Here is a 22,371-nt window from a genome sequence, read left to right as displayed (position 1 = left end):
TTGATTTGTTAGTTTGAAACAAGACTTAATCCACTGACCCCAATTCCTGAATTTCTTTTGTGCAAGTGAGATCCAGTTTCAGTCCTTCATTGTGTACAGAAAGAGGCATGTATTTTTAAGGTCTTAAGAATATCCACGGTGTGTTTAACAGCAAGATACTCTGTAAATACTGTAAAAGCCTCTGCTGAAATGCTACATGCTCCATCTGTAAGCCTAACCTTGCATTCTGTGGAGTACCAGAGCTTGGAAATGGAAGCACGCTGCACAGGCTCCTTGGAGATCACGGCCACTAGCTCTGGGCAGGGCACAAAACATGAGATTTTGGAGTCGTAAGGAAGAGTGCACTTCTACCACAGCCAGTTCAGCTCCATAAGGGGTCTGGCTGCGCTGCTGTGAAAGAGCTTTGCAAAGGAAACTTTTAGGAATAAAAGTGCACAAGGGTGAGGTGTCCTTTGTCGCTCGTCTTGCTAAGAAGCCTAGTAAGGTTGCTCGAGTTTATACTATACACCATTTTAAAATGAATTAATATACATATGTATTTATATATATATAGTTGTAAGTTTATTTTATGCAACCTCCCTCTCCCCTAAAATCCCAGCTATGCATGATCTCATGGTTACAGCTGAATTCAACTTTTGTAGAAGGTAAGCGTGGGCTTGCAGAGAATCTTCTTTCCAGTGCATTTAAAATAAAGGCAAGCAAGTATTCATGTGATGATACATACTATGACCTTAAATCCCGGTTACTGTAATCCATACTCCAACCTGTTTCAGTCATTTGATTTAGTCTTTGGTGGTTGGAGGTGGGAGTGGCAAAATCCGTATGCCTTACTTTAAGAGAAGTTCATATCATGATTTAAAAGGGACCAGTCACTGGAATCAAAGTAAAGAAACCTTGTTTCTGCAATGCCTGCTTGCCTGTGTGAGGTCTGGGGCACAGTACTCGTCTTCATGTGTTAATTAGCTTTTGGCAAATATATTCTTTCTGTCCTCTTGTCTGCTTAGGCTTCAAAGCTCTTGGAGGTGGGGACTGTCCATTAGCATTGTAGCCTAGTCTGACTATAGCCTAGTCTCGTTCTATAAATTACAGTTGCATGGTTAGTAGCTTATTTTGAGATTCTGGTGCACAGTCAGAGTTTCCAAGTGTAAGAAAAGCAATCTCTGAGATGCTTCAGTGCATTGTTAGAAACCAGCACCATCTACTGCGTTGTGCAGCAGTAAAATACAGAAAAGTCTTTGTGGTTACACTTTGTCTTTAAATTTTATCACATAGCCTCTTTACAAGCAAAACAAAAATAGCAAATGTTTGTCTCCTTTTGTTTTCCAAGGGTTTGACAGAAGCTGAGCTTCCTCTTTCGGTGCTGGTTGCAGCCGTTTGCCTGCAGAGGTGTATTCATTCAATATAGTGTTACCCACTGCCACCAGGAGAGGGACACAAAGCTTGAAGGGCTTTTGGATGACATAACTTTGGCTCCTTATTCAGTTAGAAACTTGTTACTGGGATCAGTGATAGAATTAATCTATTTACTCATTGCACCTTTTTGCTGACAAACATTCAAAAGGACTTTCTCAGTAAGTTTTGAATGGTTTTGTATTTTTAATGTCCTAGTCCAGGAATGTTTTACAATTGCTTATATGCAGTAATTTTTCTGTTGGCTTGCACGTACACTTTTGTGACATATTCTCTTGAACTGGCAACTGTGGTCTTGGACATAAGTTTTGTTGGAGCCTTGCAGGAGCACAGCATACAATGAACTGGAGGATGCTGTCTGTCGCTGAAATGCTTTAGTGTTAGAAACAGGAGAAAATGGTGAACATAAGTGTAGGCATCAAATGCACTTTTTTGCAATTTTTCTTCCTTACACCTGTACTCTTGACATTCTTTAAACTGATTTAAATAAAATTCTAAGAAAAAAGATATTTCCTAACAGCAGACTTAAATTTAATAGTGGAACATCTGTAGGTTAAATGTACCTATCCGATATGCTTTATAATCCGCAATGGATATTGGAATCTCCCTTGTAAATTTCTAACAGTCTTTATTTTAGTGTTCCATTTACTAAAGGATTGCTAGCTTAAATACTGAGAGGTGTTTTGGAACATAGGCAGAATTTATTTTGGAGTCCTACAGTGCTGGCTAAATCATCGGTCATAGAGTACATTAGTAATGGAATTGTATGCAGTTCGTTACAAAATAGTTAAGCGGTACTATGGGTTCAACTGTAATATCTGAAAGAGGAAATCTGCCAAGGAAATAAATAATTTGTGGAAACTCCCACTTTCAGGATATATATATTTGGGGAAACTCCCTTTGCAGCTGTCTGCAGCACAACTGCGTGCAGGAATAGGACGTCGCCGGTCACATTTGTGCTTTTCAGTTATTTAGTTATAATTTTTAACTATACTCAGGTTTAAGTTGTGCTACAAATGCTGGTGAAAGATACCACTTATTCATAACCGTGACTGCACTTACAAGAACCTCAAGTATAGCCAGTTGTTAAAAGGAGCAAAGATCCCATCCATCCGGTTTCAATGGTAAATGCGAAAGGAAATCTTGTCTTGGTAATATGTCATTGAATTTATTATAAAAACAACAAAAGAAAAACAGACTGAAAAGCAGCAAACAGTTAAGAATTTGCCTTCCATTTGAAGTGTTGCATATATCAAGTGTTACTGCTGTAGGTACCACTGGGGTAGACTTGACACCCAGGTAACTCTCCAGGCGGATGGATGTTGCTATCGAGTTTTGAGGGGCCTTTTGGTTCAGTGTAATTCTGTTACACTTAACTTGAACAGTTATTCATAATGAAATCACCAACAAAGAAAATAATGCTAGGGTAGCTCTGCTAAATTAAAATCAGTACAGCTTATCCTTGTTTACATCAGTGAGAATTTTTGAGGGCCAGCTGGTTTAAGAGAATCTGGTCAGCGACAGAGTTCTTGTATTGAGAGCTTACAGACCGTTCTTCTCTTCCAGCTGCAGATTCTCAGTTGATTTTTACAAGCTGTGCATATACTGCCAACACTTTGTAGCTGTATATGCATATATATATATGTATACATATATATATACACAAAATATGAACAGTCTACAGTAAGACAGACAAGCTACATAAATACATCTTACACTAAGACATGCTACATGTATATATATAATATATTGTTAAAGCCTCTTAAGCTGTTCCTCAGTAAGCAGAATGAGGGAATGGTAGAAGTTTAAAGAACTGTAACTTGTTTGGCATTGAAAGAGGGTTTTTGGAAGTTCTGGCCTCATTCATCCCCTTTGTTAATGATTTTTATTGTTACTATTCTGCAGGTCACCTGGCAGGATTAATTCTGATGCGTGGTTATTCACATTTTCATAGGACTGCCTTACCTAGCAGGTGAAGGATTCAGGTGAGTAACTTACCCTTGCTCTTTTACAATTTGTGGTTGCAGAGTGTACTTTTGACAGATATATTCTGGTTCAATATACTGGATGTTTTTTTCCACTATGATCAAGAAACTTGGGACTAAACTGATTTGGTAAAATTAATAAATACAAGTTACAATAATCTACTCCTGATGCAAGCTTATTAGTCAGTAGAATTTTACCAGAATATAGTCTGCTTTTATGTCTTACTATACTATAGGCTTTTATGGAAATATAAAATGTATAACTCTTGTGTTACTCTGTGTGGAACCTGACCACTGAGCTGACTACTTGCTGTGGCTGAAGGAAAGTGGGTTTTATATGTCTTTTTTTTGTTGTTGTTGTTGTTAATTTTTCTGCCTCGCCTCTTGCTGGGCTTTTCTCAGACCGCTTTTATTTGTAGTCCGTTCTTTCCGTTTCCTGTAAATTGGTCAGTAAGAGGAAGCTCTCTTGCTGCAGAGACAGCTCAGCCTCTCAGCTAGCCTAGTGCATTTAGACTGTCAAAGGCAGCGTGGCGCTAGGCATGTCTGGTAGTGCTCCTGCTTGCCATAAACCTTGGGGAGGTGGGATCATTTCTGACTGGGAGCAAGAGCTGTTCCTAACACTGGCAGAGACAATTGACTGTCTTGCTCAAGCAGCGGTCCTGCTGGAATGAAAACCGAATGTCTGTTGTTTCTGATGTTTTGGTTCTTCCTGAGTGCAATCTCACAATGTTAAAGAAATGACGTAACTCCTTTTGGTTGAAACCCTCCCTGGGCTAATCTGGGGCAAGGCCTCTTCTCACCACTGATTTTGTGGGGACAAATGAATGACATTTAATCCCTTTTTACTTCCCTGGCAGACATGTTAATCAAATGTGTTAAGATCTCATAGCTATTTAGGCTCTGTATTTGCGATTTTGAAACGCAGTCCTTTTGATTAATGTTTCGTCTAGAACATTAAGCTAAAATTTCATTCTGCCATATAAATGGTCATCTGTGAAACACATAAATTCTTTTTGGTGTTTCTTTGTTGGTTTGTTGTTGGTTTTTTTTTTTGTGTTCCTCACTGGAACACCAGCTTGTGTGCGTGCAAGTGTGAAACAGCTTCTGTTCTAACTCCATATTCATTCTTGACACTTGGAAATCACCAGAAAAATCAAAAGGGGATCTTGGAAGTTGACATGAAAAACCCTGTATTTCTGAGCCTTTCTGTGAAGAAAGGGAGAGGACATCAGAAAGATTAGAATGGGAAAGCAGTATTTCAGGAACATGTTGGATATATGAAATGTAGTTAAAAATCAGACTGCAGAGGCCAAAGAGCATGGTATTATAGCTGCAAACTTTGGAGGGGAAAAACCAAGGGTTAAGGTGTTTCAGGCCAGAAAAGGGAAGAAGGAACTGGTGTTCGGAAGTGATGGTCTGCAGTGTTACAAATACTCAGTGCTGCCATTTTGACGATAGCTTTTTTAATGAGGTAGAGATAAAGGTTGCAAAACGGTCGTGCAAGCTTAGAAGAGTATGCTTAGACAGCAGAGAACAATCAGAACACAGCAGAGAACTGGGAGAGGAGGGATTGCTTTAAACTATTTGGTAATTCTTAGCATCACCTATTTCAACTTCTAGGGGGTGGAAGAATGAATTTAATTCACAAACCACTGAAACACAGTATTCTTTGCAGCTTTTATCTGTGAAAGATGTGTTAATTAAACCACTGAGTCAGCTGAGTATTGATTCTTACTAAAAAGCATCGTGATATTGTCTTGATACAGTGCTCCTTTCAGCTGACAGCAGGTGTGTGATACTTCCACACCACTTGCCCTTCCTACGTTGCGTGGTTATGGAAGGAGTGCATGTGGGTTCCCTAAGGTGAAGGCTGAGATTTGCTTTTATATCCAATGTAGCCAGGGCCAGTATCCAAAAAGTTATTTTCTTCTGTACTTTGGCTATTGAGTAGTTTACAAAAAGAAAAGACATTATATAGAAACTTCTTTCCATTCTGGAGTACAGAGTCATGGCCATTTCCCCCAAAATACATGAAATGAGCTTTACTCAGTGTTATCAGCATATGTAAGTTTTGTTGATCACTCTGAAATACACTAGTTCTTTTTGTCTTATCTGAACTTTTTAGCCCAGGGTGTTGGCTAACTCCAGACAAAGCCAGTGAAACATACGAATTCTTTTAAGAGCTCCAAATGAAAATAATACTGTTCCCAGTGTAAAACAACGGCATTTATTATTCATCATCAGCTGTTGGTACTTGTCCTGTAGAATTGTTGCTCTTTTGTAAGCCCCATGGATAAGAATTTTATTGCCTCTTGTGGTTTGTGTGGTGTCAGATGTACAGACAAGACTTGCTCCAAAGCATGTATAAGCTGCGCAATCTTTCTAAATAGCTGTTGGGTTGGAGAGGGAAGGACGAGCTTCAGCTATAGGGGGGAAAACCGAGGTGAAATACTTATCGTAATTTTGTGGTGCGGTGCCAATACCTGAAGCACGAGCTCTTCAGAAGCATGGGCAGTGTTTCTGAACCATGCCTCTGCTGCTGTGAGAGCACGCTGTGAGACAAAAAGCTCACCTTCTTTTCCTCCCATGGGAAAGCAGTTGATCGAAGGGTGGCCAGGAAGCGAGCGAGCACTGGAAAATCCCCTCCGCTGTTTGGCTTGCCGTCTCACGGAGCCTTGATGCGTGCACGGTTTGATTTGCAGCCTCTCTGGGAAATTGGGAAATCTGACAGAGCCAGTGCTGCCCACTGACAGCGGGGGGAAACAGGAAGTAACAAAGGAAACAAGTCATTGCCTCGGCGTCCCTTCTGGCCACACTGCAGCGCAGATGCACAAGCAGCTGGGGCACGGTTTCTTTCCCTTTTGTGTGTACAGCAGCTCTCGCAGTCCCTTTCAACGTTTCACACGCAAAGAGCAGAGAAGTGCAGAGATGTGCCTGTCATGCCTGAGAGGGGTCATAAGCTGCTAATGGCGTTGTCATCGCAAAGGAAACAATCATTTGGGGACAGTGTCAGCAGAAAAGCTATGTGTCGATCAGGCATGGTCACAAGGTTAGTGCATGTTTCTGGCTCGTGTTTCTGTCTTCTTTCCTCTTTTAGGCAGAGAGCAGACTAAAACTAAGAGAAGAAAACTGTATTTAGGAAAAATAGTTTTAACTTGTGCATATTAGGCAGAAAATTCAAGGGTAAAGAACTAGAAGGGGGGGGGGGATAAGGAGAGCATTGGTTGGAAATGCTCACCTGAAGAGAAAAGCAAGTTGAAGCAAGTTTAACTGAGTAAAGTGATTTATAACATGCATCTCAGTCAGGCTTAGTTCTCTGTTTCCTTTGTCCTGTAAGATTTATTTCTTCTCGGAGTGTTTGTGCTGTGTTGTTAATCCTTCTGAGAGACTATTGTGAAAGGGGCTGTTAGAAGTATTAAGAAACAGAATGTGTAACCCCAAAAAGTGGGAGAAATGTGAAAGAGGATTTCAGAAATACTGGACAATATTTAACAAATGGAAAAGAGACCTGAGATTTTTGCAGAAAACAGTTTTACAAACAGATGGTAAATGCGTAGATGGTTGAATTGGAGAATTATTTTCTGTTCAGAATTGCTGAGAGCAAATTGGAGAAGCTTTTCTTTTAGTTTTGCTGTATATGCAATGTTGCTTCATTTTTGGCTAAGCCTTTTGTGGAGACTGAAATTCCAGTCTTCCTCTGCATTGTATGAGGAATGCGTTTGTTACTGTAAGTTACGTTCAGAAGGAAATCGGCATCCTGCTTTGCTAGGTTTTACTTTCAAAATAGAATTTGAAGATTAAATTCCATTATACCTCATAACATCCAGTGTTTTCTCAGACATAATTTGCATAGAGATTCTTGTGACAACTTCAGATCAGATTTAATTTCTTTTAATGCAGCTTCAGAGGCAGGTTTTTTTTTGTTTTCAGCATGAGCAAACTGGGCTCCAGTACAGACCATAAATATTACTGTAACAAGTGAGAACTTTTAATACAACTTCTGGCAGCTGTAGCTTCAGCGATGAGGGTAATGTGTTTTTATGCCTATATAGTGCAAGACATGGGGATGAACACATTGACCATATTTTCTGCTGAAGGTCAGTAAGAACTGAGAGCTCATGGCTCTTCCAGGATGCGATCTTTAGTTGAATCAGCCTGTGTTTGCTTTAATTGGGCTGAACACCAATAGCTCTTAAGGCCAAAAGGGGTAAGTGTTCTTCCATAATGTGCTCCAGATTTTTTTATGCAGCAGAATTGTACTTGTACTTGTGGAGGGACTGTTAGCCTGTGCAGTTATGCCCTAGACTCAAATTTAGCTGTTCTATGTGCATTGACTGAGGGGATGGGTTAAAATTACTTCCCAGGTGTGTACGTTTGCATACTACACAACAACACGAGGCTGCTCTCCAGAGTTTGATGAGTGTTGTTATGGTTTAGGAGACATTTCTGCATCAGACTGGTGTTACCAGGTGTATGCAATGAAGTGTGAAAGTTTTTTCACTCTGTTGTGACTTTGAAGGTGCTTTTATCTAAAACAAAAAGCAGTTCATCCAAATAGTGTTTGAGAAAGGTATGCTCATATGAGGTAGACTTGGACTGGCTCTACTGATACGTCAGCAATACGTTGCAGACTCCTACAATGTCTCTCCTGCTATGCTTTAGTGTCTGCCATCTCCCTGGCAGGCACAGAATTGCCATATGGATCTTCTGAGAAACAAAGTAATGGAAGAAGTCCTTTTGCTGTCTGCTGTCATACTCCCCTGGTTCAGGACGTTCATCTCAGTGCTATTTTTGGGGGGTGAAGGTAGATTTAATAGCCATTCTAATGGATTGGGGACTTAATGGAAAACTTAGTTTAAAACTATGCATCTAGTCCCTTGGTGACAAGAGCGGGAAGAAGAATAAAGTATGCGGCTGTCGAATGAGGCTGGCACAAAACAAGAGCGATGTTACCTTGTGTCAGGTAAGAGAAGGACTGGCATCAGAGAGCATGGCTTGGCCCTGATGGCACTTAGTGGGCTTCCTGTTGTCTTTGGTGTGTGCTCAGTGGAAGAGGCTTTGCTTAGGCATCTGCGCTGCAAATATGTAATGGGGTCTTTGGCTTGTAGAGCAAGAATGTAACAGGATAAAAAACACATCTTGGAAATATTTTTCTGTTCTGAATGACCACAGAGCGCACAGGCTCTACAGTGACGACTTCCGTGCTTGCTGTTGAGTGCAGCTGGTGATGGGACGTTGATCCGCTCCTCATGTAGTAGATTTTAAGAACTTTTATAAGAGGAAGATCAAGAGTGGAAGGAACCATTTCAGGCAGCTAAAGACAATCTTAGTATCAATGCTAAGACCAGAAAAATCTTCAAGAGCATCCATTCTTCCGTCATGCCACCCCTACAACAAAGATCTTGTGGATAGATGGTTCTGACAGCTTTGTCCCAGGAGAATGATGGAAAGCAGCATCTACTGTCCTTCTAGGATAGTTTTGTACTGTCAAAAAACAAAAAAAAAAAGGTGGGGGTGGAGAGAAGAGGAAAAAAAAAAAGACAATCTGCGACCAAATTAAAATGTTTCAAACCCGGATACCAATGTCCTCCCTGTGTGTCTGTAATTTTGGCCTGAAAGTGCATGAGGAGCCTACACGTGATGAAGAGTGGTAAAAGCCACAGTGAGACCCAGAAAATATGCCTTTATGCAGTGCTGCCCCTAAACCCATTGGTATTTGGTGGTCTTTTAAATTCATAAAACATGTCCTTGCCTGCATGGGGTTCAGCCACACCTTTTTGTTCACATAGCTGGGATGGGGAAGTGCTAAGGTTTGGTCTCTGTTCTCAGAGCCGTTTTCTTGTAAGTAGTCAGAAACAAAAAAATGATTGTGAATAGAGGAAGCAGAACCTGATATTCTGCTGTCCTTCCCGCTCAGTTAAATCCTGTAATCGCACTGTAGAACTGGATTCTTTACGCCTTTGTTTCTCTGCTTCCATGATTTTTTTTGTCTTCCTGATATTCTGGCTTTTCAGCAGGTGAAGAAAGTGCGGCACCCAGGCACAGTTCAGCGGGTAGCTGAGCTATCCATGCAGAAGGCCACCATGACCTAGTCAAATATTTGTGCTTTCTGTATTTACCTAGGGAGGGATACCCTTGTCCCCAGTGTTTGTCATTGGGTCCTAGAAATCTCAGCTTGCTGGTTGTTTTGGATAACCTCCCCGAGGTATTTAACTCTTCATTTTCTGGTATGTTTTCAACCTAAGTACAGTAACACTGGGACTATTGTTTCATTCCAAACACTAAGTCGTAAGGCCTTTCTTGTTCTTTGTAGAATAAGCACACAGCATTTGAAAACCCATGATGATCTTGAAGCTGTTGGATGGCATTGAGACTAATGCTAGGGTTAGATCAAGAAAACTGAGCTCAGAGTGTATCTGGCTGAATAAAAAGTTTCCATTTTTGCTTAATCTTTTTTTTCCGAATGTAACTAGAAACAGACTGAAATCACTTAATTGTAAATTAATTTCATATGTTTGTATGTTGCTGTGCCGGCTCTTAAAAGAAAAATAGTGCTCGGGACTTGCCTTTGTGTTCCTCATTTGAAGGAAATCGCTCTTAGCAGTACTGCAGTGTAGTTTGATGACGGCAGCCAGCTGATTAATGCTATTTTCCTCACTTTGACTCTTCTGCAAGATACAGTTAAGTAATTTGAAGGATTCCTTGTTTTTTTTCTTCTTGCCTTTTTTCGTTTTCTAAATTTCAGTTTTTTTTTTTAAACTATTTTATTAATTCTTAAAACCTGTGTGTAGCCACGTCTTGGGCCCATTAATACACTGCTGCAAGGAGGAGGAAGGCGTAACGCAGCTTGTAAAGATCTCAGTTGTGTAACAAAACCAGGGAGGGGGAAGAGCTCTAGCAGAAGGAAGGATATAGCTGAATACAGCAAAGGTAACAACTTTTGGTGAGTAGGAAGGTCCTGGAGGAACACTAGGAAGCCATCGTGTTTGCTGTGAGAACCTTTCTAGGGTCTTGCATCCTGTCTTCTCCACTTGACCCTGTTTTATAACACTGAGGGACTAAAACCTGATGTTTGTGATTTAAGTTTTTAGGCTGCCTAAAGAATTTCATGGAGTTTAAACTCCCCTGGTAGAAATTGTTAGTAATTTCCACCCCTCCCCACACGTGCATTGTCAGCAAAGGATGAGCGGGTAGAACTAAATCCTAGGTTGATCCGTTGAAAGGTCAATCGACTTGCCTGTCAGTTTTCTCCTAAAGCTTACGCAGTGGTTATGTACTTCACTGCTGGCTCTTAGGTTCCTGTACTGAGCTATGCTGATGACCTAAGTTACTGTCCCTTACCGGGAAAGAAGAAGCAAACAGGATTCACTTGAAGCTCTTCAATTCTAAACCATTCATTTCATAAGGACTAATTAACTGGTTTTATTCACAAAGGAATTTCCTTAGTTTGCCCCTTACTAGCAGGGTTTTCTAGCCCTATACCTGAGCATAACAGACCATTTTATGGCTAGGTCACACTGTCCTGTCAGTTCGTGCATGTTTTTATGTATGACACAGTTGGATTTTTAGCCCAGTTCCGTTGCCAGCTGAAGAAGGGTCTCAGTGATACATCAGACAGAAGAAACTGCTGCTTAAAATACTAGTTTTCTTGCTAACTTTTGTAAGATGATAGCAGAAGGAGCGGTAACTGCAAAAGTGCTTGGTGGAGTGTGGCCTTAATCACTGATACATAAATTAAATGGTTGTTTGCAGCAATCTGAGATGAACTTGATTTGCACTGGATGTGGTCACATATGACCTTCAGTATAAGATAATACCCTAATGGTGTTGTTTAGAATAAAACACAGAAGTGTGAGGAGTAAGGAGTATTGCATGCCACAGTTACTGAAATCTGACTGTTGATTCCCTCACTATCCAGAAAATTATATTCTGTGTCCACACGTGGTGGTAGAGAACCTTAGAGAAGTTGATTTTTTTTTCTAGCCACTTGCCTTGATTAATTCTATGTTATCATCTGGGGCACTTTAAAATATAAATACCTCAATAACATTTACTGAACACTCTTCTATTGTTTCGACACCCGTCAATCACTTTTGAGAACTGCATAAAAATAAATCGGGACTTTCTGCGCTGTTTTTTTTATACCTCACAAACTTCCTGGAATCTATGAACACCGTCTGTGGTGCATACTTGACTGCTGAACCATGTTAGTCGTTTGGAAAACTTGCTTAAGGAAATACGCTTTGTTTCTCAGTACTCATTTCCTAAAGTAAAATCTAAATTTTAAACTGTTCTCAATTAATGTAAATTGCAGAACGATGGCCGCAGAAGAACAGGTCTGGCCAGTCCCAATGAAGGCAATTGGAGCACAAAACCTTCTGACAATGCCTGGAGGAGTGACCAAATCAGGATATCTTCATAAAAAAGGAGGCACCCAGCTGCAGATCTTGAAATGTAAGTTGAATGAGGTATTAACTAAATTAAATGTTCTAAATCCTTGCCTTTGGGGCCATAAACACATTTCCTGTTAACAAGCTCTTTAATGAAGCCAGTCTTTGTCTTACTTTGTATTGGATTATAATTTTATTGGAGTATTTGTAAGAAAGATGTGTATTGAAAGAATTTGCTTGAATTATTTTGGAATTTTAAGTCTTAGATTATAAGTACTGTGGTTGAGTTTGTTGTGTTTGGTTTAATCTATTGTCAAGGCCTTCAGAAGTAAGATTTTAAGACAGAAACAGATGGGATATGTATCAATTTAGAATACTCTTTTCTGAAGGAAATTAGTGCTCAGCTTTTTCTACAGTTGGTTATTTGATACTAGAAAAATATCCTCATCTCCTACTGATATTGTGAAGTGGAAATTTTCTCACTGCCGAGATTAGGCTGTACTTAATAGCAGTAATTACTTTTGGAATCAGAACCCATTTACTTGGAGAAAATTTAAGACTTTGGATTTATTTATATTCTGTTCATTTGCTATACCTGTTTACAACTGAACTCTGTTTATACAACTAAGGGCAAAGATTGCTGTCTTTGATAAAAGGAGGAGTGTTGGCACTTGTCTAGCTTTAAAAAATAAAACCAACCATTTTATTGCCAGCTTTATGTATGTATGTATTACCACCTTTGAGAATAAAGAGATGCTATTATGATTTTGGAGTGAACATAAATAAGTATTTGTAGCCCATGGTTACATTCCTCCCATCTTGTTTTGGGCAGCACTCTTATGTTAGCTTGTTCCTCCAGTAAAAAAAAAAAGCACAGGTGGAGGTCAGGCTTGCAGTCTTTTAGGTTTCTTTTGAAACTGTTTGACCAGCTGCCTCTCAAATGAGGGAAGCAAATACTGCCCTCAGTCCTGAAACTCTGAACCGAGCGCTGCATGCGACTGGTCATCAGCCAGCTGCCACTCAAATAGCTTGTGCCCTTTTGTAAAGATTTATAAAAGTAATTAGGACCTCTTAACTTGGGGAGGGTTATTGTGTAAGAATTGAGTAATGTACTGCCTTTGAATTTATATCTTGCTCACTTTTTTCTTTATCCTTTCAGGGCCACTGAGATTCGTGATTATCCACGAGGGATGCATTTACTACTTTAAGAGCAGCACATCTGCATCTCCACAGGGCGCATTTTCTTTGAATGGTTACAACAGGTGAGTTCCAAAGGACTTCCTTAACACCCAAGGGCCTTTCCCTTAACGGGGTGGGGGCTGTCTTTCATTTTGAACAGGTAAATTCAACTATGGCTGTTGTTTGGATTAAGCACTGGTCTCAGATTCCAAGAGATCTGTTCCTTTCAAATTGTATATACAATGTTTTCTGTACCTTGCAAGTGTATACCCTTAATCTTTCGTAATTTCTCTAGTAAAGCTGTTAAATTTGCAACCATTGGAATGGGTTTGTGCTTGTCCCTTATTTAATGCAGGCTTTGCACAGACAGGTAGATGTGGATTCTCCAAGACAAATGATCTTTGTTCTCTCGTGATTCAATGATCATCAAAAAAACAGAAAGGAATCAGAAAGGAACAGCTAAAGATCTCCTGATTCAGTGACACTAATTGGTGTCAAAATTGAATCAGCTACAGGAGTGACAAATGAGAGAATGCATGTGCAAAAATGTCTGAGTCATTCCACTACACGTTATAAATTTTAATATTTGCTTCTTGACTTGAAGACAAATACATGGCTTTCAAGTTAAACGGTACCATCAGGATCTTCCTGAGTGCAGGAAGCCTGCCAACAGCAGTCCATGGGAACCTTAGGAAATTGCTGTTGCAACTGATGCTAAGAAAGGACTGATCAGATACAGAATGTAGAGAAGTATCACATTATTGGTCCTGCAGTTTTATTGTATTTGCATACATGCATGTTATCCTTGCACAGCATGATGTTCTCAAACTTGTGGGATAAGGAAATCTCTCTCGTTAGAATGGGAGGGCTTTTAACTGACCACAACAACAGCGTATTTTCTGGGAACGCTGTTGAGGATATTATGGCTAAGAAAAAATAAAGATGAAATTGTATAAGCAACCTGTACTACAACTTGGCCACGATACTAGCTTCTGTAATCACGTTTATATGAAAAATGACAAAGAATTTTTGAATGCTAGAGACTGTCTCATTGCTTTTTAGATATCTAGGTTTTAGCAACATGTAGAGACCTTGGTTGGAGCTGGGTCAACACTAACCAGGTCATGGTTAGTGTTATGCACAGATATAAGCATTATTGAAAAAGAACTTGAAATGAAAGAAGCTCATTTATTGGACTGGGTGGTTGCGTAAGGCTGTGTGAAAACAAGTTGCCCTAAGGTTCCCTGAACTTGTATTTTGCACATTTCATTCAACAGCCTTTAAATGTTAAGAGTGGACAGCAGGTGAGAGGGTGCTGAGTTGTCCAGTGACTCAGAATGTGGGAAGCATTGTTATCCCTCCCAGCTGTAGGATGGGTATTTCCTGTATTAACATCCCTGTTAGTCTTAAGTTAGCATGTGAAATAACTTGTAGTTCCTTTTGTGGCTTTGTTTCAGGCTGGACAGATGCAGAAAACTACAGCATGCAATTTCAAATAGGGGTTGGGGTTCTAAAAAGATGCAATAGACAACTCTGAAAGAATTTTGCTCTTAATGCCATCTACAGTGTTGGTGGGATTTTATTTATTTATTCATTTCTTTCCAAAATCATGTTTATTTTGATTTGGTACCTAACCAAAAGTCAAATGTCTTTTAATTTTTGTAGGTTTACAAACCACCTTCTTTAAATAGGACTTGTAGAAATCTGGTATTATATGAGGAAATCAGCAAGTTTAAAAATTTAGGAACCAGCAAGAAAGTTCCAATATTGATTGTAAAAACCTAGATCAGATTGCTCTATGGCTTGTGCTGAGTAATTCTTAGAAATTTTACTTTCAGATCGTCCACAGTCTTAGGATTTTAGTCTCCTTATTTTTTTCCAAAGCTTTATAGCATGCAGTTCCAAATAGTTTTTTGTGTCAGTGAGGATAGAGCAGAAGTTTCTCATTTGAGAATCCTTGGGGGAGGAGATTAAAAAAAACCAACTTACCTAACACAGTTTGTGGAAGAGGTTGAATTAAACTTTAAAAAAATATTAATTTTAAGCATGTGTATTGATCTAGTGTTGTAAGGTAGTGCTTATAAGCCAGAAGTGGAAAAATTAAGTTAACTTTTAATATTAGCTCTCTTTTGTTTTCTTGGAAGACCCGTGTTGTCATTTCTCCTCTGCCTTTCTGAAATAAGGATCACAGGCACCCTAAGTAGACGTCATGCCATGGTGTGAAGCTTGTAAATTAACACAGTTCATTAAAACTGTTTATTGAACCAGTCAAAACATCTGTTTATGTCTGTCTGGTGGTTTAACTAGTGCTTTTTCTCCTGTCAGCACTCTTGCATTATCCTTTATACCACTTTGAAAAGTACTACAAATGCACGTATTAGCATTTTGGTGGTGTTTTCTTGGGCTTGGGACTTCTTTTCAGTCATAACTGGCAGGTAAAACTGCTTTCTGAGCTTTATGACTTGCACAGCAGAATTAACTTTACAGATTCGGACTTTTATATATTGGTTATTCTGTTTCTCAGGGTTATGCGGGCAGCTGAGGAGACGACATCAAGCAATGTGTTTCCTTTCAAGTTAGTTCACATTAGCAAGAAGCACAGGACGTGGTTTTTTTCTGCTTCATCTGAAGATGAAAGAAAGGTACCTTTCTACTTCAAGGAAAATTAAAGCACAAAAGAAGAAAGTGAATCTTGACTTCCCTAAAATCTACGTGAACTGGACATGCAGCTGTAACCCAAATCTGTATTTCTAGTTCTTTGGACTCTGAAAATCATGTCTGAAATTTTAACTATTAACTGAGTGAAAATTCCAGTTGTAATTTAGGGAATGTCTAAAAGTGGCATACTAGATGTCACAGATTCCTTCATATTCCTGGTTTTATTTTTAGCTAATGAATGAGTATTTATGATATAAACCTTTGATAAAGTATGAAAACTGTTCAGTGAACTCTCCTACCCATAAGCAGACTATGAGCAAGTACACAGCTTTAGGAGTAACAGCTTGAAATTCACAGATCAAAACTTTAATATTTGAATATGTTCATATAAGATTTTAGATAGTCAAAACATTATGACTAGTAATTCCTCTCAACACCTCTATAAAGTCATAAATATTTCACTTGCACAGCCACTCTGGCCCTGCAGAGGAAAGATACTGTGCATCTGTGTGTAATGATTTAAAGAATAATGTGTTAAATGTTTTGCTTTCGTTTATTTAGAATTGGATGCTATCCCTGAGGAGGGAAATCGATCACTACCATGATAAGAAAGAAACAATAACAGAATTCAGGTACGAAGCCTTAATCCTTATTTGCTTTCTTCTCCTTTCGCGCTAGCTGTTGATAGTGTTGGTTTTGGCTCTTTGCACCTTCAAGTTACTTACTGCTAAATAGTAACAGGTGCAGTACGCCCCAGGAATGAAGGGCCTACCTAGTAAAGAGTTTAAAGAGTACCAAGACGAATATCGATCTTTTTGCTAAGAGAAATTAAAATGTGTAAAATAAAAATAAAATAACAGCAGCAACATACTTGGCTGTTGGCAGAGGATTAGATTGCTTCTGCTTTTCCTGTATTACTTTGCAGTGCTGCAGTCCTGCTAATGGATGTCTGTATTTTTTCAAGACCTGTAACGCAGTGATGCAAAAGGGATTGTCTTTTCTTTTGCAGTGACTCTGGTTCTGATGCAGACAGTTTCTACGGCTCAGTAGAACGTCCCATTGATATCAAGTATTCTCACCACTCAGCAGATAATGAAGGTGACAATTTTAGACACTTACAAATAAGATCTGTTTTATTTTTCATGTGGATCCTGCAGTATCCTGTACCGTTCCAGTAGCTTAAACAAACCATCTGGTCCAGTTTGCATCCGAGAACTATAAATTCTTATTTTTACAAGGTGCATGGAATTGCTGTAATTTAAAATCAAAACCAGGATAGTCTATGTTATAAAACCATTAGTAAAAAATAAAGGGTGACTAAAGAAATTCAGGCCTTGCAAAGTGTCTGACCCCATAATAACACAGTCGTAATTTTGTATCTTAATTTTTTATTAAGACTGCATGTTGGAAAGTCCATAGATGTAGCAAAAAGATGAAACATTTGAGTATGTCGTGTAGTGTGGAAGTCTTCACTATAATTGATGCTAATTGAATATTATTAACAATAATTGAATATAATTATAATGGTATGGTGTTAGTCGCTTAAAAGTATGTCCTAAGAACATCTTCTGACAATGTGGTAAGACCTTGTGGAGCTCGCTGCCTCCCATATTGTCTGTAAAGTTGATTCATCTGTCCTGTGAAAGAAGCAGTGATTCGCATTGGGATGTCGTTGTGTCTGTGTTGTAGTCTGCTTAGTATGAAAGAGAATCGATCACCCTCCCAGTTCAGGCAGATCTCACATTAGGCATTTAAACGGCCTACGTGAAATGAATAGGGTAATGTTCTTCAATGACTTTCAAACCGAGTAACTTTTTGAAGAAAGGCTCCGAGAATCTCATTCGTAGCAGAGTCTGTTTTCAGTTCAGTTTGATACCTGGTTGTTGCTGGAGCTGCTTCACAGTAAACAATTCTGGCTGAGTGTGTTTATTTTTTAATTAGAGAGGAGGATATTATAGGAAGCCTGTCAGATAGGTGTTCTCAGCGTTATTTCAACAACTGCCTTCTTAGTGAAGAAACACAGTAAAATCTGACTTGAGAAGACTTGCCTCAAGGTTCAGATAGTTCCTTTAGTAGGCATTTTCCCATCTGCCCTCTCAGATTTCTGCCCCAAGGCAGGGTTGATTGGAGCAAGTACTCCTGTTTCCTGAAAGGAAATTCCTGACCATTTTTCCTGACTAGGACAAAAAAAAGAGGGAGTTTGGTTCTTAGGAAATCCGGTTTGATTGTTGCAAAGCAGAGGAAAACAGACTCATCAGCATTTTGTATAGAGTTGTGGTTTAGGATTTCAGTGTTTATGGGAGGGAAGGGATGTATACGAGAGGAATTATGTTTGAAGAAGCCCAGAAGGACTTCAAGTAAGGAAAATTAGAACAGCTAACTGATTTTATCAGAACCTCTCTCTTTTTTTTTTTTTTTTTTTTAAGGTATTTCTTAGGGGAAGTACTATGTATTGTCCTTAAGGCTCCCCTCATAGCCAATGATGAGACATTACTGCCTCGAAGTAGCATTTTTTTTACGTCTTGATTATCCTGACTTCCAGTTAAAGGCAGCACTGAAATAATTTAAGTCATTTGTTGTGATGCATCTTTCCGTTGCCAGAGCAAGGCAAAAGAACGAATTGTTTTCTAAATCATGAGGCTTGCTTAGGCATCCATGTTGCAACATCATGCATGTTTCTGTGATAGGGTTGCTTCTGGGTTGTTGTGCTTTTACTCTTCCAATTTGTTTTCCCAGTATGTCAGTTTGTAGCTGTGCCTCTGTAACCGATTTGATTTTTTCTGAGGAAGGCTATGCCACTAGAAAGTTTCACCAGAAAGTGTACTTTAATTTGAAAGACGGAGGAAAATGTAACATGTGAGAGAGGTAGACTTTTTTTTCCCCATTTTTTTCCACCTTCTTTAATGAAAAATAGTTGTTAGAAAGCAATAAATATTCCTACTTGGTTCCAGTAGTACTTGTCAGAGTCTGACAGATTAAATTTTGTCCGCAGATTACGACCAGGAGGAAGAGGATGAGTCTTACTTGCAACCAGATACTTCTGACATAGTGAAAGATGGTAAGTGATTTCTTTACTCCCTTCATCAAAGGCCCCACAAAAGGCCAGCAATGAAGATAATATTCATGTAGAATGCCAGATCGTTGTTTTAGTCATATCTAAAGCAATGCAGGTGGTAGAATAACCAAAGTAATGCACAGGTATCTAATCTTGAGAGAGATTAAAGATATTTTTGACCTCTTGAGAGGTCAAAAGGGCCTAGTAGTGGCAATAACAATTTACAGAAAGTGTTACGTGCCTTTTAGGGCATGGTTTCTGGCAAGTCTCCTGCCCTGGAAGGACCTCTATTCTATATGCTCATCAGTCAGGAAGAGGGGTAATGCTGTTAGCATAGTTTGTTCTTCTTTATTTTTAAGAAAGGAAAAAATCTTTGCTAAGTTGACATAAGCCATGCTTGAATAAAATTGCAGGAGTTCACTATGTGCAACATTTCAGTTGTGCTGAAAGCTGAATGTTTATCCAGCATTTCAGGAACTATCAGATCAGGTGCTAATAAAATATCAGTAAATCACATAAATAAACCTGCAGAGTCTAGTTTCTTGACATGTTGTATTTCCCCTCAATGTGCCATGTTCACTGGATGTTTTCTTTGTGCAGATATCATGGTGCTGCCCCCAGCCTATCCGCCTCCACCAGTTCCTCATGTCAGAAAAGCTGCCTACTCAGAATCCAGGTCACATTCTTTTGCTGGCAAGTCTGCTGGACCAGCACCACCGCCACCTCCTAAAAGAAGCCTACCTGACATCAAACCAGAGGATCTCTTCAATGTGAGAGAACCCCGAGCTGAATCTAATCTAAAGATTCAATCCTCAAACTGGAGACCAAATGAACAGCCACCCCCTGTGCCCCCTTTACCTCTTTTCAAAAAGCCCATGTGTAGCAAAGAATCTTGCTCACTGCCTCCAGAACCTCTGCCTCTATCGCACGTTCTCACCACTCCAGAAGGATGTGAGAAGCTAAAAACTCTAAACCTTTCACCACGAACTCCTCCTCCAGTGCCAAGCAGTAAACCCAAGTTGTCCCAGTTAACTGAAAGAACAGCAGAGAGCAAGGTGCCAAAAGAACATGGTAAACCTGGACTGTTTGTGCCACCAGTGCTTCCAAAGCCACCCGTGCCAGGCCACCAGCATCCTGGATTCAAACCTAGGCCAGAGAAGCCTTCAGGCCCCCAGTTACAGTAAGTACGAAAATATAACCCAGTATCAAAGTTTCCACTGAGTTTACTTGTCAGATTCTCGTCAATGCATGTTGTTCTTCCCAGCACCATCCCTGTTATCCTCAGTGGCATGCTTGTTTGCCTAGGTATGTGTTATCTGGAAACTTTGCAATGAATTTCACTTCTGAAATTGTTCAGAAAGAGACAGTCGACTATTTTTTTTTTTAATTACGCAAATCTTTGTAGTCTGCTTTGAGGTGTGTCTTAGACTTAAAAGCCTTTGATCACAGTGAATAAGAAACCTTCATGTCACTGTCATTGAACCACAAAAACAATTTTAGGCTTCTCTGGAGACAGGAAATGTTTCATCTCATATTAAGATTGTCTGTAGTGCAAGGGATGTGGGACTGGCTATGGTGCTGAGGCAGATGGAAATATTTTTGCCCATTGGATCATTCACCTCTAAAGAAGAAATAAAAAATAAAAATAAAAAAAAAAAACTCTTTAAAGGCAGCACAAGAAAGAGATTGATTTACTAGAGTGAATCCAGCCACCAAGATGTCTGATGGGCTGTAGCACGTAATATGTGAGGAGAGGCTGAGAGAACTTGCTGAGTTCAACCTTTAGGAAGGTCAATGGGAGATGTCACTGCTCTCTACCACTACTTAATGGGGGGATGGAGAAGACAGAGCAAGACCTCAGAGATCTGCAGGGATAGGATAAGAGGCAACAGACAGAAGTCACAACCTGGGAAATTACAGTTAGATATCAGGAAAAGCTTTTCACGTTGTGGATAGTCAACTTGGAGATGCTGCACAATCTCCAACCTTGGAGATACTCGACTGGACACAGTGAGCTATTTGGACCTGCTTTGAAGAGGAGCTTGGACTAAATGATACAATTTAGGTTGAAAGATGTCCCTTACACCTAAATTATTCTGTAATTCTAGGGCTGGTAAGTCCTAAAGTGAAATTTCCTCTTCAGCTCTAGTTTTATCCCTTCAGTTTTATGTATATTTGTTCTACTTTCCTGAGGAGATGTCCTTCAGTTTTTGTTTTGTTTCTGCCAGGAGATCACCACCAGATGGGCAGAGTTTTAGAAGCTTCTCATTTGAAAAGCCAGCAGTGCCCTCCAAGCCAAACCAAGCGAGTGATGATTCTGATGGTGACTATGAAAAAGTAAGATCAAGCAGACGATCTGTTCTCAAAAGGCTGATTTTCTTGCTTTCTTTGGGGTGGCTTGGGGCATATTTCAGGAGAAAAAAGAGTCTTCTGAAAACACAGTGCTGTGTGGTTCTCAGCTTTAAGGAATGCCTCGATAAATTCTGCATTCTAATATTTGCTGTAAAGGAGTAAGAAGCATAAAGTAAAGATTAAAGCACTATTAACTAATTCAGATACTGATGGCTGTAGCTTATCTGCATAGTATGGTGTTAGCATTTTGTGTTTTCATTGGCCCGTGCGGAGATTTACTTTCTTTGTATTTTCCTACAGGTTGGGCTGCCTACTTCAGTATTTCTTAATACCTCTGAATCCTTCGAAGTTGAAAGGTAGATGTGACTTTTAAAACACTTGCCTAAAGTCCTACAAATCCTGCACTGAACAGTAGTCCAAAAATAACTTTGAGATCTGTAACTTCTGTTTAAAAACACAGGAAAAGTATTTGAATTACTTTAATATGGAAATTACTTTGGGGGAGGTAGGTCAGTCCTCATGTATCAGTTGAGAATACAGAGTAATTGCAAAATGATTTTATTCCATCTGGAAATGGCTGTTCTGTCAGGATGAACGGGACAGAAAGCCAGGTCTTCTGTGCTGCGTTGCTGATTCAGATGCTAGAACAGTAAAATTCTATCAGATATGATATTCTATGAATTATAATTACTGAAACTGAGATTTTCAGGAAGAATTACAAGAACTACACACCTTAATTATCTGATTCAGAAAATGCTAACATACGTAATTGCTGTATTATTTTTAGGACATTCAAAGCTACTAGCCCAAGGGGACAGCCACAAAATGGATTATATTGCATTAGGAACTCATCTACAAAGGCTGGAAAGGTAACTTGCAATTGCTGAATCTACCCCCTAAAAGCTTTTTTTTTTTGTTAGAGATACTGTATCTTTTATATGGTGAAAGTACGTAATAACTTAGATGTGCTCTTTCCTTAATGAAGGCAAATCTGAGCCTCTGTCGTAACTTGAGTGTATTTTTTATGCCTTAATAATGCACTGACTTGGAAGAGATTATCAGCATAACTGATTATGTTGCATTTTCTTTAAGGTATTGGTTGTATGGGATCAATCTGCAGAAAAAGTGAGAAACTACAGAATATTTGAAAAGGTTAGTAGCTCCGCTAAAAATGCGGTTCTTGTGTATGTGTATCTATGTATGAATCTCACGTATGTACGTGCATAGCAAGTCAAAGGTGAAACTTCTTCCCATTCCTAAAAGTAAAAATATGCTGAACTACAAATATTTGTTCTAGGATGAGAGTTTGAGTACTCGGATCTGGGCCTTCCAATTGCCATAC

The 22,371-nt window shown here is 39.3% G+C and overlaps 2 protein-coding genes across 11 annotated transcripts in view; one reads left to right on the top strand and one right to left on the bottom strand.

Annotated features, from left to right (window-relative positions):
* SH3BP2 (SH3 domain binding protein 2) overlaps window positions 1–22,371 on the top strand; it is a 38,240-nt gene that overhangs the window by 13,514 nt on the left and 2,355 nt on the right. For 2 of the 5 annotated variants that reach the window (XM_083833027.1, XM_083833026.1), the window contains exons 2-14: window positions 3,316–3,395; window positions 6,269–6,444; window positions 11,710–11,849; window positions 12,945–13,047; window positions 15,489–15,606; window positions 16,184–16,254; window positions 16,632–16,720; window positions 18,615–18,680; window positions 19,278–19,857; window positions 20,906–21,014; window positions 21,330–21,385; window positions 21,817–21,898; window positions 22,122–22,181. In XM_083833027.1, coding sequence (XP_083689153.1) covers window positions 6,335–6,444; window positions 11,710–11,849; window positions 12,945–13,047; window positions 15,489–15,606; window positions 16,184–16,254; window positions 16,632–16,720; window positions 18,615–18,680; window positions 19,278–19,857; window positions 20,906–21,014; window positions 21,330–21,385; window positions 21,817–21,898; window positions 22,122–22,181 — 1,584 coding nt within the window. In that variant the 5' untranslated portion in view covers window positions 3,316–3,395; window positions 6,269–6,334. Of the gene's footprint in view, window positions 1–3,315; window positions 3,396–5,988; window positions 6,445–11,709; window positions 11,850–12,944; window positions 13,048–15,488; window positions 15,607–16,183; window positions 16,255–16,631; window positions 16,721–18,614; window positions 18,681–19,277; window positions 19,858–20,905; window positions 21,015–21,329; window positions 21,386–21,816; window positions 21,899–22,121; window positions 22,182–22,371 lie in introns of those variants that run through there. The other 3 variants (XM_083833029.1, XM_083833030.1, XM_083833028.1) reach the window with 2 other exon arrangements.
* Window positions 1,580–22,371, bottom strand: part of LOC310898277 (uncharacterized protein) — a 30,287-nt gene continuing 9,495 nt past the window's right edge. For 2 of the 6 annotated variants that reach the window (XR_014583147.1, XM_083833040.1), the window contains exon 3: window positions 1,580–1,782. Coding sequence is in view for 1 of the 6 variants with exons in the window: in XM_083833040.1 (XP_083689166.1) it covers window positions 1,621–1,782 (162 nt within the window). In the remaining 5 variants the exon portion in view is untranslated. Of the gene's footprint in view, window positions 1,783–6,372; window positions 6,511–16,727; window positions 17,260–22,371 lie in introns of those variants that run through there. The other 4 variants (XR_014583148.1, XR_014583149.1, XR_014583150.1 and 1 more) reach the window with 2 other exon arrangements.

Source organism: Anser anser (assembly GCF_964211835.1).
Source record: "Anser anser genome assembly, chromosome: 4".
NCBI classification, from domain to species: domain Eukaryota; kingdom Metazoa; phylum Chordata; class Aves; order Anseriformes; family Anatidae; genus Anser; species Anser anser.
This window is presented reverse-complemented; position numbering and strand designations above follow the sequence as displayed.